This window comes from Patella vulgata, chromosome 5 (genome assembly GCF_932274485.2).
Source record: "Patella vulgata chromosome 5, xgPatVulg1.2, whole genome shotgun sequence".
Lineage (NCBI taxonomy): Eukaryota > Metazoa > Mollusca > Gastropoda > Patellidae > Patella > Patella vulgata.
Window position 1 is genome coordinate 21,423,587 of NC_065883.2, and position 19,069 is coordinate 21,442,655.

The window sequence follows — 19,069 nt, forward strand, 5'->3', positions numbered from 1 at the left end:
TTTATGTAAATCGAATAATAATTGCCACTTTTATAGACCAAAAACCTTAAAAAGTGACTTGTAGAAAACCGTCAATTGCTCTGCAACCATACAAGTTAGAAACCATTTTCTGGAATCTGTATGATCGTATGGGTTTATTCTATTTGTTGATTGGAATCAAATATCATAATTTTAAAAACATAACAACTCAGACTCATTTGAATAAAATATCTGTTTTGAAAGCTAAAAATACAGTTTTTGCCAAAATGACGTTACTTCCGGTGATAATGAAAATCTTAAATTACTTGTATGAAATCGTAAATGGCATTAGGTATCACATAGTGAAAATTTCATGAAAATCGAATAATAATTGACACTTTTATGGACAAAAAACCTTGAAAAGTGACCTGTTGAAAATTACCTATTTCTCTACAACTGAACAAGTTAGAAACCATTTTGTGATACCTATATGATCGTATGGGTTCATTCTATTAGTTGATTAGAATCAAATATCAAAATATTAAACAAACAACAAATACGACTCATTTCAATAAATTATTTGTTTCTAAGGCTATAAATACAGTTTTTACCCAAATTTCGTCATTTCCGGTGACATGGAAAATGTTAAATTGAGTTGAACTAGTCACAATTGACATTACGCATCAAATGGTGTCACTTTTATGAAAATCCAATAATAATTGACTCTTTTACAGACACAATAGCGTAAAGAGTGACTCATGCAAAATTGACCATTTCTCGGCAACTGCTCATATTACAAACTAATTTTGAGATAGATTCTCTTCGTATGGATTAATGCTACAAGTTTATGAAAGTTGCGAAGAAATATTTTAAAATATGAAAAGCCTGAATGGGTTGTAAATAGCTCATTTTTTCACCTTTTTTCACCTTTAAATCAAAATGACCCGAAAACGAAATCGAAATTAAAAAAACTGAGCCCGATGTTTTCTGCGCCTTTACAGGGCACACACTTTCAGTCATACCAGATTTGAAAAAAATAGTATTTGCTTTCAAAAAGTGGTACCGAACTGTCAAAATTGTAGTTTTTGCTAAATTTACGTCACTTCCGTTGCCGAAAGGTAACTTTACCGGTAACAAAAAAAATGACATTTTGGATTACGGAGCATATGAACTTTGTTTTATACAAATCGAGCAATAAATAATTAATCCAGGACTGAAAAACTGAATTAGCCAATGGGGGTCAAGGAAATTTACGATGACAAAAAAATGGTGCCATTTTTGGTCAAATCAGATGACTCTTTAACCCTGGGTAAAATACCACATTAAAATATTCATGAATAAAAAAGTTTTTTGTAAAAATTTAAATTTTCAAAATTTGGCGCCTAATATCTCCGACGATTCGTTGAAAATCAAAAATCTAAAGAACCATGGCTATGTGCCTTGTCTCTGGCTATGTCAAAATGTATCCAATGTTAAAATCCGACGATTATTGTTAATATTACGGCAATATTTCAAAAATCGACAAATTCGACGATTTCGGACATTTCGCATTGTCGCAGAACGTTCGAAATAGCTTTAATCTCTAAGTCATATCCACTTTTCCAGTAAAACCGAAGACATCGAATCAATCCGACAAGTAGTTTCTGAGATACAATCAAATTGGAAAAAAAAAAATAATAATAATAAGAAGAATAATAATAAGAACTAGATCTGCTAAGCAGATATTAAAGCTTTCATATTCACAGTCACTGTCACATGTCATAGAAATAATATGAACAGAAAAAAAAAATCATTATAATGAGTAAAAATTTGGTGAAGTTAATTCGATTTTTCACTGGTAAATAATTAAATAGACAAGTGGCATAACTTGACCCGCATCCCATCAGCTATCCTGAAAAATGCTGGAAAAATTAAACAAGTAAATTGTGTTTAGTACTGGGTTAATTAAGACAGGCATATGCCTTTGCTATACAGGATGACATGAGGGAAATTTAGCTTGGGAGGTGTAGGCCTGCAGCCAAAATTTCTAGCTAGCTTAGAAACACAACTCCGCTACACGGTCTTCCATAAAAGAAAAACTATACATTTTTGGAAAGCTTATGGTGCCAGGAAGACAAAATCTGGGAGTTCCAAGCAAAATGTTTGCAATTTATTGATTTAGGGCCAGATGAAATTCGTCAAAATTGTCAAATAAATGCTATTTGTGTACTAACAATTCTGAAGTTGACATAAAATTAAATAGTTGGTAAAACACCTCATGCCTTCATCCTTGGCAATGAACAGTTTATTGGACAGATTTTGATGTAAATAAAAATGCTCAAAACACAAATGTCATGGGTGAATAAAGAATTGTGGAAATCCATTAACGGTAAAAAAGAATTATCTCCCTTTCTGTCAAATGCCTGTAATTGATAGATTATCAGGTCTTGTATGAATCATAAGACCAGGTGTGGGCAAACAAGCCCAATAATTATTTTGTTTGTTGGATCTCAAGGGCCTGTTAGGGTTGGTTGTTGGATGTTTGCTCAGAAATTATCGCTTGCAGCTGCACAAGAGGGAACATCAACGCCGGATTAACCATGGTGGTGGGGAGGGGGGCTGATACCGACCGTGAAGCCCCGCAAGGGGGTCGGGTCAGGGGGTTCTCCCGCTAAGAAATTTTAATTGGAGGCCGAAAACGTGATTTCATGTCATTTCAGGCACTTGTGTCGGAGCCATTTAGAAATACCTCTGCCACAAAATTAGCCACAATCCATGCGGGTGCTGTGAAATTTCTAGAGGAGGGAGCTGGAACCCATGAGCCCGTTAAATTCGTCACTGTAAATGAGCAGAGCTACATCAAACCTAATTTTGAGTCCCTCAGTGATAAATAACTTGATTCAAAATCGTATTATAGCCCCAACGACGATTTGATGAATGGAGACCGTAACGTTACGACAAAGTCTAACACTGTAAGTACCAAATAGTCATACGAGATATGTGCATCTCATCAAATTCAGCTTATACCATACCCACAATAATGTTACGGAGTCAGTGAGTTCAAGTTAGACAATACGCTGACCTTCCACTGACCATGCTTATAATATAAAATCTGTCAATGACAGCTGATTCATTGTTTAGTTTTTTATATGATATATTTAATATCAATAATATATGTATATGCATGCTTTATTTTACTTTACACGACCTCTAAAAATGCCCCAAATCGTAAAAATACGACTTTTTGGATTTCGATCTCCTTTTTTCGGCTACCCCGGACATTTTCAAAAAATGATACAATGATTTCACACAACAGGCCAGCTATTAGCCTCTCGATTGACAAGAGTTTCATCGCCCTCCATTCATTATAACCAATGTCATCGTGCCCTAAAGAATCAACAAATCAGCTTGCTTATCTCTGCTTACCCTAGGCAAAAAATGCTCATCTTTGAACTCAATCATGACATTGACCTAGTGAACGCCTACACCAAGTTTGAACATTCTAGCTTAATTAGAAGGAGAGTTCTTGTGTTCCAAAGTCCCGGCCCTTCAAATTGCTTCTATTTTTCATTTTCAATTCAAAATGGTGACCATCACGTGACCGAAATCAAAATTCTGATCCGATAGATTTTTAGGCATTCCTTCCAGGATTCCGAAAATATGACGCCCGAGTCTGTAAGTAAAATAGCAAAAAAGCCTTTTTGATTTTTCACGTTTAAAGATGGTGGCACTTCCGGTTCGATCGACAAACTCCATATTTTGTGAACGAATCAGTAATTACTTGTCTAGTATCGAATTTTTTTTTTAGGTCATTCTGACCTATATTTCGACGATTTTTTTGAAAACTTTGATCCTTAATTTCACCAAGGGGAGATAATTTAGAAAATTTCCAAAGACATCATTGAAGTCGCATTGGCAAGATCTACTAACATTCTAAATTTCACGAAAATCGCACAACTATTAAAGAAGTTGTCAAATTGGTAATAACTTCCGGTTCGAAATGACAGCGACGAATTTTCGAAATGCCAAAATCCGAAATTGCATATTTGAAGTAAATGTTTCAAGATACTCAAAGAAAAAAGAATTAGTAAAATAGGTCAAATAGTCACAAAGTTACAGCATTGTAGGTCAAATGCATTCCTTCGTAAAATTCGGTGATTTCGGATTCGTAAAACGTTTTGAAAATATATTTAATCAACAGCCACCACCCATTTTTGGGGGGATAGGTAAAAGTTTCAGAACGATCCTATGGTTAGATTCTGAGAAATCCGATTTGTGGACAAAACACAAAAAAAAAAATAACAATAATAATCTTAACAGAAACAATAAGCTTTCATATGTAATATGAAAGCTTAATAATTTTAACAAAAACAATAGTGTTTCACACAAGCTACGCAGTGTGAAACCCTAATAATAATCTTAACAAAAACAATAGTGTTTCACACTGGCTACGCAGTGTGAAACCCTAATAATCCGAACAAAAACAGTAGTGTGGCTACGCAGTGTGAAACCCTAATAACGACCCCAAGAAATATTAAATTTCTATGATAAAGCTTCACAAATGTGCGGTAAAATTTTATAACGACCCCACGAATATATAATATATCTAGCTGTACGTGTATATTTAAAAAAAAAAAGAAAAAAAAAAGTTTTCAGCCTCAGTCAGGCCTCATATTATACTTTATAGGCCTAGCTATGATAATTAAATACCGAAATCTATTCATCTGATGTAATTTGTCGTTAAGTGTTGAAATAATTACACCACTCATATTAATCTCTTCCATATTCACTGGAGCGTAACTGATCAAGTCCAAAAGTAGTTGGATAGATTTGACGTACCGGATATTCAAAGCTACAAATAACCTCTTGTTTTTGTTTACGTTCACATCCAGGTCATATCCCCGATTACCTAGTCCTAAATTGCACAATACATCAATACATATCTATGGAAGTGGCTGGACGATTGCGACCTGCTGATGTAATATGGCGGTCGGCGATTGTAATAATAACAGCTGAGTGGTATTTTTGGCAGCTTGCGGACAAACAACAATAAATAGACACAGAATGAAGGTCGGAACTAATAACTAAGTCAATCAAGAAACACAAAACATCAGAATGGAGGCGATGGAGAAAATAAATAACAGTATTTTACCCGAAACTCTTCCCCCAGAAGTAAGTATGTACCGTATAGGCGTATGGTAATAAATTATGCTATAAATAAAATAGAAACTGTCAATTGTTGCAACGTCGAATGTTTGCTTTGACGGTACGCTTTGTACTACATCATTTTACTCGGTTTGACCTATTAAAGTCGGACATCTCGGTTGATTTGTGAAATCTTTATATAAATAAACGTTGACATGGCATATGTGAATGTGTATCATGTGGGATCGAATTTTGACAGATGTTTTATTAAGGCAAATAGTAATTGTAATAGTACACCTACAAGTAGGTTATGTGCATGTCATCATTACTGTCAGTAGTAGTGAAAATGCTATCTTTAAAGCTTATTGTAATGGTTAGGTTTTTGGCTGTGATATTGGGAAGCTTTATTTTTAGTCAAAGGTATCATTTTCTACTGATATTCTTTATGCCAGGGAGGTAGCTGTATATATACATGTATAACACAATGTCATGCTACATAATTGCAACACATTTATTCTGACATCCATTTATTTATTAGTTTAAAAGTAGGCCTACATGTATCAATAAACTTCCTGAGAACAATACAAAAAATAGCATAATATATAGATAGGTCAATATACATTTTCAGTAGTACAAAATCTGTTGAAATGAAACATACACGTGTCGCATTATATTCCTCTTTATAACAAAAATTTTCCGTTATTCTCGTGGGCCAAGATAAAAAGGTTTCAGAAGTATCTCTGTCCTTCTTTTGTATTTGACGTTTGAAAATCTTAGAATGTTACTGCCACCCCACGATAGCCTCTACTACATGAAGTTCTTACCAGTTGTGGTGGGAGATCGAATCAGGGGTCATACGAGCATCTTTTGACCCTATGTCATCAGACATTTGATTAACCAATCAGCGTTGATGTTTCTAGTGGAATACCCACAGTTCCAATAACTCTCTGCAACAGACCATTTCATTGGCTAATCCCTCATATCAACCAGAAGCGGGTTATATAACAACTCTTCCAGATCCTAGTGTAGTAAAGACAAGTAAAATGAAATTTTGAACTATAATAAAAGAAACGAAATAGGATCTGCATTTTAATCAGATTGCCCCACAATGTTGACTGCTAAGAAATAATACTGTTAATATTAATAGCACTCTTAGTGGTACGGTAAAGTCAACAGACCTGGTTCTGACATTTGCTAATGTTAATCCAATCCAAATACTTCTTGGCATTTCTAACTATATTCTACCTTGTTAACTAGTTATTTAAAATGTAACCTTCATTCAAAATATAATTATAACGGCTAGAAAATGACATTATAGTAGATTCGTTACGACATTCTACACATTTCATATCTCGTAATTTCTAGCAAGAATTCTACCTTAGTTTTTAGTTAAATTAACCATGGAAAAAATTCTACTTGTAAGCCCAAAATTATTTCTTTATTGTCTAATCAATAGACGCCTTCCAATTTATTTTATACTTAGCAACATTGTGTAATCAAAATATTATCGCCATACATGTATGTCACATAGAAACAGAGTATTGTCTTGTATTTTATCGTAAAATATTGAATTAAAAATGGTTCAAATGAATTTTCGTTAAAGAATTGTACATTTCTATGAAAAGTTTCCAGACATTTTTGCATGAGTGATGCCTTTTAGGCGAGTATACCATGCCTGCGAGTACTTACTCGCACCTCCTGAGGTCTGTTTTATGTTGAAAATTGATGCCAAATTGTTAAACAATTACCAACTGGTTAATAGCTATGGTTATTCAAGTAAAAGAAAAGTCCTAATCGTAGGAGCACTAATTGTATAATGAAATGAAATGAAATGAAATGGGGTTTAACGTCCTACTGTTCTGCTCCTGTACTGGGCTAATGAAGATGGGCATACGCCATACAGTGTGCTATGAGGGAAATTTTGCCCGGGCAGCGGCACTATCGCCTACTCTTATATCGAATTCCAACTGCCAAGGGATCTTTTACGTGCATTCTAATGTATACACGGGACCTCGGTTTTTTGTATCATCCGAAGGACTAGACAGCTGTCCTTGTCAGGCCCTCCGTTCTGAACCACTGACAAGGGGAAACCACTTCGAAAAATCAGGATGAACTTTCTCGGCCAATGTCGGGATCGAACACCCGACCTCCGAGCTAGCGAGCCAGCGTCTAAACCACCCAGCTAGGTTTGACTCATAATTAGCTGATGTTTAGTTTTATCACAATCCAATTCAAATTATTTCTTTATTTGATTTTCAACACAATGTGGTGTGGAAATGTAAAATATAAAGCGAAAAAAACAATTAAAAAATATCTGAGTTTCATCAGATAGCATTTCGTCACTTTTCTAAGGAACCGACGAATCTGAAATATTTAGGTATTGAGAATTATGCGTTTGAAATTTGCGTTCAGTTGTTATCTCTGTAGCCATGAAATATTAACATTTATTTATGATTTAATATTTCACACATATACATCAGGACACGGAACGCCATTTACATAAATGTTATTATTTGATGGACATTGAGATAACAACGATGATTTAACACCTACTGGTAGTTCTAGTCTGTCATTGTGTCAATTTCAATTTGATTTTTTCTGATTATTTCAGGAAGAACTTGGCAACGTTGAATACAAGGTAAGATTGATTAAAGTTTAAAGATGCATAATGCAAGAGCTAAATCTGCCTATTGCAGGTCTTCTATTTAGCTTCAATGTAAGTTCTTTATTCAGTGTAGGCTATGTTGTCAGAGACTACCTTGTCAAAACTTCAAATACTTAACCTGTTAAGTGCGTAGGTCGTTATATAACGTCCTGGACAACTGCCACTCACTGTGTGTAGCGCGTAATATAACGCCTTGGAGGTATTTTCCCCAATCTATTCTTAGAACATAGTACATAGTTCTTCGTCACTTCGTCAAATTAATTACACAATAGGGGGTAGTTAACGTTTTAAAAACGTCACACTTAACAGGTTAAAACCCAACATAGACGTCTTAAATAGGGAAGGAGCATGGCGTTACAGCCTAAAGCAATAAACCAATTAGTATTTAATTTAATTTAGTATTTAATTTACCAGGCATAAAACATACATATACATTGACCCTGGCTTATTTTGTTACATAGATGTTTATGGTTAAACTTTTAAAGCATGTGTTATTAATTCAAGTCATGCCAATTAATATATCTTCAGGAATTCAGTTATATAAGTGTGTTGTATATGCATTTGTAATAAGTTTTTGACAAAATAAATCTTTTGCAGAGAACATTGGTACGCCCCTCTGTTACAAGACTTGAACATTTAGTCACACAGATGAAATGGAGATTAGAGGAAGGACATGGTGAAGCAATATATGAAATAGGCGTTGAAGATAATGGAATATTGGCTGGATTAACTGATTCAGATCTTGATGCTTCTCTTGAAACCCTGGAAACCATGTCGTCAAGGTATACATTATTCCACACAGCAGAATAAACAATCTTAATTCTTAAAATCACGTACAGAAATCTCTATATAAAAAAAAAAATCAAATATGTTTGTGTGTATGTTTGTTTGCCAATCACGCTCCATCACTGCGATGCTCCCCCACATATGTGGTATTAAATTAACCAGCATAACACAGTTAATGTTTTAGGCCATGATTCTTGCCATAATATCAAATACAGTCAGTGTGTTAAACATTTTGAAAAACCAGTCCACTAAGGCTTTAAAATATGATTGAGACAAAAAGCTGAGGTGTACTCATTGGCATGCACATAAAAGAACTTCTTCATCAATTAGTGTTAGATGTCCGCTTTCACCAATAGTGATATTACAGAGAAGTTGTCTTATTTTATTATGCTTAGAGCAGGCGGAGGGGGTATTTCCTGTGGGAAGAAAACATAGTACTACAAGATTGAGAATACACTTCTATTTCCAACCCACATACACTCTCACCAAGGATCAAAACCATGACCACAATCCTGGGCCCTGTATCTCGAAATCTTAACTAAAGATCAAATCCAAATTTTGATTGACTAAGCACTTAAATCAATCTAATATTATCCAATTAAATTACTAAAATTAGGATTTTATCTTAGTTAAAATTTTGTGAAACAGGCCCCAGAGGTGACAGGTCAGCTAGAGCTCAAAACACCACTAGGCCATTCCAACTGTTGAATGTTGAAATTCAATGAAAACTAGGCAGTAAAGCTACTACATGGAGTATGCCTGTTATCATTAGCCTGGTTGGTGCAGTTTGTCATTAAAATATTTTGTTAACCTTTTCTCCACATTTTCAGACTTGGTGCCAGTTTAACTGTTTTAAGAGAAAGAAGTATTGAAGATGAAAAATCAACAGGTCGTAGACGTGCCATGGAATTACTGATTAGAAAAGTCCCAGATGATCAAGAGGTAACTGATGTTAACCAATTGATTAAAGATACATTATGGGAGATTCGATAACGAGTTGGCAGTTCTCACTATAATAATTAAAAACTAGATAACGTAAAGGCAATTTGCTGAAAATTTCATTCAAATTGATCCACTATGAACCGAGAACTAAGCGAATGAAATTTCTGCCTAGCCTCGGTCATCATTACTAAAGTCAGTACGTTAAACAGCATAGTCTCGATTATCCATTTAATCGTTTAATCAAGAAGGAAAGTTATACAGTAAATCGGATCACAATCCACTTAAAATCGCAGGCTAGCGATGCCATCAAGAGTTGATTATGGTCTGGATCAGTTAATTGATGTCTAATTAATAATTTAGATAACGTTTCAGCCCTAAAGAAAGACCTGCAATAGACAGATTTAGCTCTTGCATAATGTATGTTTAAGTTTGGAAATAATTATAGGATAATAAAATATTACACATACTGTACTTACTAGTATGGAAAACGCTACTAATATATTTGGACAAGTTTCAAATTATATTCTCCCAACTTTTATCAAGCTAATATAGTAATGCAAAATGTATGTATTTTTATTGTTTTGTATTTTTATTATAGTTTTTAGACTTACGACTGGCTGTGCTTGGAAATGTTGATACTGGAAAAAGTACCTTACTGGGTGTTTTAACACAGGGTGAACAGGATAATGGGCGGGGACGTGCCAGGTTAAATCTGTTTCGACATCTTCATGAAATACAATCTGGAAGAACATCTAGTATTAGTCATGAAATACTGGGCTTTGATGGCAAAGGAGAGGTAAGGGTTAACTTTTCAAAATCATATTAAAAACGATAAGGCACATTGAAACTTCTATAACTATAAATAATTACATTCAGCTAATGACAGTGACCAGTGTCATGTACTAAGTAGGGTAAGCTTACTTTTTTCTAGAACATCTGATATCACTTCTCAGTTATTTGGTGAGTTGGTGTAGCGGAATATCCTGCAAGTGCAGGTAACCAGTACTATATGTTAAAAGTAAAAAATTAATCAAAAAAAAAAAAAAAAATTGCAAAATTACTTTCACTTATACCAATTTGATGTTGAGAACATTTGAAGTATTCAACTGTTGTTATCTACATTTGTAGGTAGCCAATACATGAAGAAACTAATTAAAAACTAGAAATTATTTATATGGTGTTTATGTTTCTTTAAACTTTCAGGTTGTGAATTACAGTGGATCTAGAAATATTGAAGAAATTTGTGAGAATTCTACTAAATTAATAACATTTATAGATTTAGCAGGACATCATAAATATTTGAAGACAACAATATTTGGATTAACTGGAAATTCGCCCGATTTTGCCATGCTGGTTGTTAGTGCTAATAAAGGAATGGGTAAGTTTAAAACATTATTTTAGTACACATATAGGTATACTACATGTATCTTAATTAAGATCACTTATGCCAATGTATAATATTAAACAGAGATCAAGCTAAAACTAACTTTCCAAATTGGCGATGTAATGAAATATCCCCAATTTTCACAGTATATACATATATAATTGTATCTTTACTATAAACTTACTACTGTCATAAATTTGGAAATCGCCTTGGGCTACATCAGTCTTTATCAGTCAATCAAACGTAATTAAATTAATATGTTCACTCATAAATCTACACGTATGTTGAAAGTTATTAAGGAAGTTTAGTACACCTTGCCATAAATTACATAAGGTTTATTTTGTAGGTGTTAAGGGGGAATTTAATCTAAGCTATATGTCAGTCAATCGAGCAAATGCAGTTTTGTTTTCTTTGTAAATTATGTCAATTTCAACTACTGTGAAATCTAGAAATAAAGTCTTAAATGAAACAAGCTCAGGTCACATCAATATATATTTGTTTTCTGTTACTGATGGAAATAAAGTAGACCATTACCCCAGAAATATTAATTTCAATCTGCATGTATTGCTTTATAATTATTATTTTACAGTATAATATTAATGTTTTATAGTACTGCTATATTTTTGTAATACAGTATATTTCTGCATGATAATATGCCTGGCAAGGCATAGTGTCTAGTTTTTCGGATGGTAAAGAAAAATTGAGGCCCTGTGTGCATGCTGGTGTGCATTTTATTGACATTCCAAATTAGAGAAGACTGTAGCACCACTATCCATGCGTAATGTCCCAAACTGTGCACTACATTGTATATGCTTGTCTTCATTTGCCAGGACGGAGCAGAAAAGTAGGATGTTAAATACCATTTCATTTCTTTTTAGAATTTAAATCCATTTGTACAAATTTCCAATGAGAAATAAGACACATTTGGTTTGATTATATAATAAACTACATGTATATTGCTAAAAATAAATGACAGATTTATTTTCTTTTTTAAGTTGGAACAACTAAAGAACATTTAGGCTTTGCTTTAGCATTGGGTGTTCCGGTTTTTGTTGTTGTAACTAAGGTTGATATGTGTCGAAAATTTATGATTGAGAAAACTGTCAAGCAACTAGAACACATCTTAAAATCACCAGGATGTAAAAAAATTCCGATGAGAATAGAAAATGAAGATGATGCAATCACCGCAGCTACTAGCTTTGATACACAAAAGTAAGTTTAATTGCTTCGATCTGAGCATTAATGATCAATGTCATAAGTACAGAACTGAAGTTTCATTCCGATCATTTATCTATTAGTTTAGAGAAAGTTGGATGTCAGATTGCCAGCTTTTCAAAATTGGTGGGAGTTTTGAAATTCAAAGCTAATCTACAAGGCTAATAATTGGTAGTGCAAACTGTATTATTTTTTTTTTTTTGATTCGTTTTCCAGGGTGACTCCAATATTCTTGGTTTCAAGTGTCACAGGTCAAAATCTTCCTCTTTTGATCAAGTTCCTTAATGTATTACCTCCCTTGAAGAGTCGACATGACAGAGAAAAACTTGTCCAAGATCACACAGAATTTCAAGTGAGGAACATTTGAATGGTTTTCTTTTGATAACAAGAAATCAATCTTTGTAATTTACTGCAAATGAGGTTTAACGTCCACTCGACACAAACAAGGTCATTTTGGGATTAACGTATGGTTTAATTTTATTTCAACAATTCGCTGTTGGGAGGAAACTGGGGGACCCAGAGAAAACCCCCCAGGTTGGATGGCTGACCCTCCTCCTTCTCATGCACAAGCTGGGAATCAAAACCCTGTGACTTGACTCAATGACAGACCTTATGATCTAACGTGCACATGTTAACCAAATTGATATTCAAATAGGCTTGATAAAGTGCAACTTCTTGATGTGTTGTATTAATTTAGTGTGACAATTTAAATTTAGTGTGACAATTTAAATCATTGTATCATAAAGAATTTTTTGCCAATGTCTATTCTATGCTATAAACCAATGAAAATCTTGGAATAGGAGTTTCTGTTCTGTGGTAACCAATCAAAAAAAAAAACCCCAAAAAACAATCATTATATAATATTTACAGATAGATGAATTGTTTACTGTACCAGGTGTAGGAACAGTAGTTGGAGGAACTATACAAAGGTAATTATTTATATACTCATTTGTGATTTAACAGAGATACACCAGTTACAAAGTCAATAGTTCTTAAGGGATTATTTGAAGGAAGCAAGCCACGATGGCTCAGTGGGTAGACGTGGGCTCGCTAATCTTGAGGTCTCGTGTTCGATCCCTGTGTTGGTCTAGAAAGTCATCTGGATTTTCCGGCATGATTCCCGCTTGCTAGTGATGTAGGACGGAGGGCCTGGCAAGGAATAATGTATAGTCATTCGGATGAGACGGAAAACCGAAGTCCTTTGTACACATTGGCATGCACTTAAAAGAACCCTTGACAGTTGGAATTCGAAATAAGTGTAGGCTGTAGCGCCGCTGTCCTGCTAAAATTTCCCTCATAGAACACTGCATGGCATATGCCCATCTTCATAAGCCCAGTAGGATGTTAAACCTCATTTTATTTAATTTCATTTCTTTGAAGGAGAAAGTTAATGTTATGAAAGGAAAGGAAGTTATTTCGTGTCAGCAGAATACTTCCGTCATTTTGATTCTAACATACAGCTATTTTTGTATGTGCATGTGTGAAATGCTATGGAGGAGAATTTTGCCCAGTCAGCGCCATTTCTGTGCACTCTGTCAAGGGTTCTGTTTTTTTTGCACTCACCCAAACTTTATTTTCAAGGGTTCTATCAAGAAGAAAGATAAGGCTACACAAAATAAATGTCTTGTTTCTCACTCTGTCAAGGGTTCTGTTTTTTTTGCACTCACCCAAACTTTATTTTCAAGGGTTCTATCAAGAAGAAAGATAAGGCTACACAAAATAAATGTCTTGTTTCTCGGGCAACTGACAGCTGAAACTGTAGGGGGGGGGAGGGCAGTTTATTTTTTTTTTTATCTCATTTCTGGCTAGAGGATGGTGCAAAATAAAATTTGCCTATTGTTGAAAATTGTTGGGGCGGGAGGGCGGCCTTGTATTTTTTTTTTTTTTTTAATAAGAAAGTCATTACTTGTCTACAGTTTTGCTTTCAGTTATATATTATACATACTTAGAACATAAACCCAAAAATCAAGTCTACTCAAACACTGAACACTGACTGAAAGGAAAATAATTTTCCATATTTAATTCACGTAATGTAGCTTACTAATGGTAATAGTGACAACCATAATTGAAATTGGTTTAAAATAAAATTCCGTACGACTATTAATAGCCGTCCATAATAACGACAATATTTTAAAGAGTAAGCCTCTGTCAGCATGTGTATCATCATCATCACGGTAAACGACACTTCGATCTAAATCTAGTATCGCTGGTTTATAATGATTGACCTAATTCCAACCAATGTCACGTGTCATCGGGATATGACTGTTTCTCAGGTTATTCGGTGTGTTTCTCAGGATATTCGGTGTTCTATCTGGGGTTTATATCGAATGACTATTTAAATTTAACTAACAACTCGTCAGTAAAACCATCAAATGTGTAATCCAATTATTATTTTCCGGATTATCAAAACTACCGTTAAATGTGCTAATGACCCAGATTCTGACTAAGGTATGGTGACTATCATCGTATCGTATTCGTAGCCACAAGTTATAATAATTAACCTGTTCTACGATTCATTGTTTTATAAGTAGGATTTTTTTAAACATGGACCGACTGAAGCCGGCAATAATGAGCCGATTAAGATCGAATGATTGAAATACATTGCATTGTTGTCAATGACTTTCGGTGTTTAACACGATTCAAATTCTAGTTCACAAGGGGAGGTAATTAAAATCATGTGATACAAAAATGGAGGTTCTTTCGATATCAATAAAAAAGACCCGTAAATGAGCGTTTACATCTGAATCAGTTTAATACATTTGAATGGATATTCACGTATGGGGCATGTAGATACATGCGGCATATTTTTTTTATGACTTGCTTATCGATGTTCGGGCGGGCGTTACATATTTTTTTTTTTCATCAAGACTAATAAATAGGCCGCTTGCGCAACCAATTTTGCGTGCGGGCGGTGCCCGAGAAACAACTTATTTTATTTGTGTTGCCTAATGTTATGTTTTATATTTTCAGGGGTTCTATCAAGGAGAAAGATAATGTTATGTTTTATATTTTCAGGGGTTCTATTAAGGAGAAAGATAATGTTATGTTAGGACCCTCAGAAGATGGAGAATTTAAGGCTGTAGAAGTTAAAACTGTTTATAGAAATAGGTTACCATGCCGACATATACAGGCAGGACAAGTAGCAACTGTAGCATTAACCAATGTAGATAGAGTTGAGCTTAGGAAGGTTGGTCTACTCTTCGGTCTCGATTTTAATTCTGTAAAATATTTCTTTAATGGAATCGGGAAAAATGTTTACAAAAATAAAATATGTATAACGTTGCAATTTTCATTTTTACCAGCAAAAGCTTCTGACAAGAACTTTTTATATGTGTGACTTGATGGTGAAATTTACTTTGGCTAAGACATGTGGTTTTGAAACTAATATTTAAAAAGATATTACTACTTTTTTTAATAGTTTTATGCACATAAACGAGAGATAAAGCAGTCCATATTATTGAGATATTTCTGCCTTGGATACAGTGCGAGATCAAGAGAGAGAGGGCTTCCGGCCGAGGCGTATAAGATTATAACATAAAATATTTGACACTGTCATATAAGATGTTCGACACAGTCATATAAGCCTTTATTACATGTCATCATTCTCAGCTTTGCTCAATTGTGTTTAAAACACCCTTCCATCATCCTCTAGTCCTGAGGGTGGGGGGATTGGGAGGGGTCTTTCTCTAATTTTGAGGATGGAGATTTGGAGGGGCCTCATATGTGGACTATCGCAGGGCCTCTCTGTATTTAAATCTGTCACTGCTTTGATAAGTCCTTCTTCTCCATCTAACATTAATATTCATACTTTGATAGGTTATATGTACTGTTAACTGTTTAAACTATGCTATATCATACAGGTCACAATTCTATGGAATACAATTACTGCTTATTACTGAGTGATGTTTCGACTAGGCTTCTCTAATCTTTATTCCAGTTTAATTGTCATTGAAACAATTTAAACTATGCTAACAAGACTTTCATTTATTATAGGGTATGGTATTAGTTAGTCCCGAGTTACAGCCCATGTCATGTATACAGTTTGAAGCTGATATATATGTTTTATATCATGCTAGTCAGATAACTAAAGGATTTCAAACTACATTACATATAGGTACAGTTTGTCAAACAGCTATTATTACCTATATAAATCAGGTATGTCATATTGTTTTACTCCAAAAAACATAGTTGCTGTGTATATTGATGTTAGAATTTAAATTGAATAAACATACAGGTTTTATGACTGTTTAAAACAGTGGACAATTTGAATATTTAGTGGTGGAGGGAGGGGAGGCAAAAATCTTAACGTGTTCCATTATTACTTTTACACCAAAGCAACATTTGGTACAAATTACTGTTGGAAACCCAGGTCCCACTTGACAAATTTTCAATTCCTCATATCTTTGTAAATACGGGATTGGATCATTGGCTTGATATTCCAATTAGAGATTCAACTTTCACATTATTGTGGTTTGCAAGGGCATAAGAAATTCCACCAAAGTAACAATCAGTTTAGTCTGATCGCCATTGATAATTGTATTTTAGAGGGATATTATCTCTGATTTTTGAGATAACATAATTCTACCATATTGCCGTCGTTCTTTCATCTCATATTGTTTTAAAAGGACACTAGTAATACATGATAACATAATTCTACCATATTGCTGCCGTTCTTTCATCTCATATTCTCTTAAAATGGCATTAGTAATACATGTGTTATTTTATTCTATATACCTTCTGGGGGGGGGGGGACAAATGGTTTAAGGCATGCATATTGAGTCAAGTGGCTTGATTTTGACTCCATGCTTGTATGTGACAAAGAGTAGAGTAGACTGTACTCCGGGTCATCTGGTTTCCTCCCACTACTAAAGACACATATTCACAAGTGAATTATTGAAATGAAATTAAACCATAAGTCAGTCCAGAAATGATCTAGTTTGTATCAAGTGTGAATATTAAACCCCATTTCTCTCTCTCTCTATATATATATATATGCCTTATATGTTTACAGGATCATATAAAAACAAACCAGAAAGCTAGAGTTATCTTCCGATTAATCAAACAACCAGAATTTATACGTGTTGGATCCAGGCTGCTGTTTCGACAGGGTAAAACCAAAGGTATGGGAGAAGTAGTAAACACCTTTCCCTTTGAACATATACACCGGTGAATATCCCTAGTTAATTATTAATCTTATTCAAATACACAGTTTTATTTCTTTCTCATAATGTCTGGTTCTGTCTCATATGAAAAATACAGCCAGTATATTGAGGTCCAAGCATAAGGCTACCTTTCATTGACGGTATAATGGAAAAATTCCTTTGGCGCATGTCAATTTGCCTGGGGATTTGTCAATCTCTATTATATCGGAGGGGGGTTGGATGGCCGAATGGTTAGTGTGTGTGTGAAGCTTCATAAAATCTGTCATTGAGTCAACTGGCATTTCTTTGATTCCCCGGTTGTACGTGACAAGGAGTAGGGTGACAAGGAGTAGGGTCGTCTGTCCAACCTCTTGGGTTTTCTCTGGGTCCTCCGGTTTCCCCCTATTGCTACAGACCCCCCACGCACCAGCGAAATATTGAAATAAAAAAAGACCATATGTTAGTCCCAAAATGATCTAGTTTGTGTCGAGTGGACGTCAACCCCCCTCTCTCTCTCTCTCTCTCTCTCTCTCTGTCTCTCCAACACATATATTACAAATGTTACTCCAAATATTATATTGTCTTTTAAATATGTGGTGTTCAGTTAAGTACATCGTGACAACTTGGAACAAGAAATTTAAATGTGTATTTGAACGAGATTAATCAATTATTTAACCATAGGTAATTTTATTTATCATACAGTGTGATATTATTTTACATATTTTTATTCATCCATTCTTCCATGTTTTCTCAACATCATGATTGTTTTATTAACTTGAAATTTATAAATTAAAGAAAAATTATTCATTTATTTTTAAATGTTATATCATTATTATCTCTGTGTTTTAGTTTGCCATTCATCTTACGATAAGATTCTTATAAATGTTCATATTGTGTTATTTCAATAATCAAATGAAACCATTTATAAGATTATTAACAAATAGAACAGATTATGTAATAGAGTTATGCTAAATTATCATCAGCTTACTTTCATATTGAGGAATACTTTCACATGGCATGTATTCCTTGCTTCATTAAGTGATTATATCTCTGTAATATTCATATTGTTGCTATAGATTTTTAAAGCTACATAATTTGTACCGTACACTATCCAGTCTGCAGTCATTTCCATTTCGGTAGACTGGAATAAAAGCATAAAGTGTCTGATTTAAAGACATGGTGTAGCACTCGGCTTGATTCTTCATTAAGCAACAGATCTTGCTCTATAAGGCGCTGTCGTTTTTCTCCCAGATGTTGATATTTTCCTTGGATACTACTTGAAATGTCTTCATCATCTCTTCAACTGTTTTTTTTTATTTTTTTTTAAAAAGTAAAATGATCATGACAAATTTGATATTCTGTACAGTAGTGAATTTGTATATTATGTTAAATTGTATATTGCTATGTAGTTAAGTTTAAATTTTGAATTTTGTATATAAATGTATAATGCAATGTATAATATGTGTATTTTAGTATGCAAATATGTATATTGTCCAGCTTTTAATGCAAATATATTTATTGAGATCTTTGTGCTTAATTCTTAGCTGTTTTAGTAGAATCAATTATGCAACAGTTTCAGGTTTTACAATCATTTCAAATTTTGATGAAATGCAGTAGGATTTGATTGATTTGAAATAATTAGGATTTCATTAATGAAATAGATTAACATATTAATGAAAAAGGATTTTGCATGCGGACTGTACACTATATTGCATACTTAAATTTATGTTGAATACTAAACAAAACACAATATCTGCTATAGGTGTCATATTTAAAGCTAAAAATGATATTACACCATTTATTGTTTTCTATATTATTTGAAGCATAATTAAGAAAAAAGCATAAATGAAGTAA

At 33.9% G+C, this 19,069-nt stretch overlaps 1 protein-coding gene across 1 annotated transcript; it reads left to right on the forward strand.

Annotated features, from left to right (window-relative positions):
* Positions 1-4,890: 4,890 nt before the first annotated feature.
* On the forward strand, positions 4,891-18,719 carry LOC126821550 (GTP-binding protein 2). The gene is made up of 11 exons (XM_056100948.1): positions 4,891-5,109; positions 7,694-7,720; positions 8,345-8,529; positions 9,364-9,475; positions 10,074-10,271; positions 10,679-10,853; positions 11,855-12,071; positions 12,291-12,426; positions 12,945-13,003; positions 15,045-15,074; positions 18,713-18,719. Exons 1-11 carry the CDS (start codon positions 5,053-5,055, stop codon positions 18,717-18,719), a joined length of 1,203 nt encoding a protein of 400 aa, XP_055956923.1. The 5' UTR covers positions 4,891-5,052.
* The last annotated feature ends 350 nt before the right edge of the window (positions 18,720-19,069 follow it).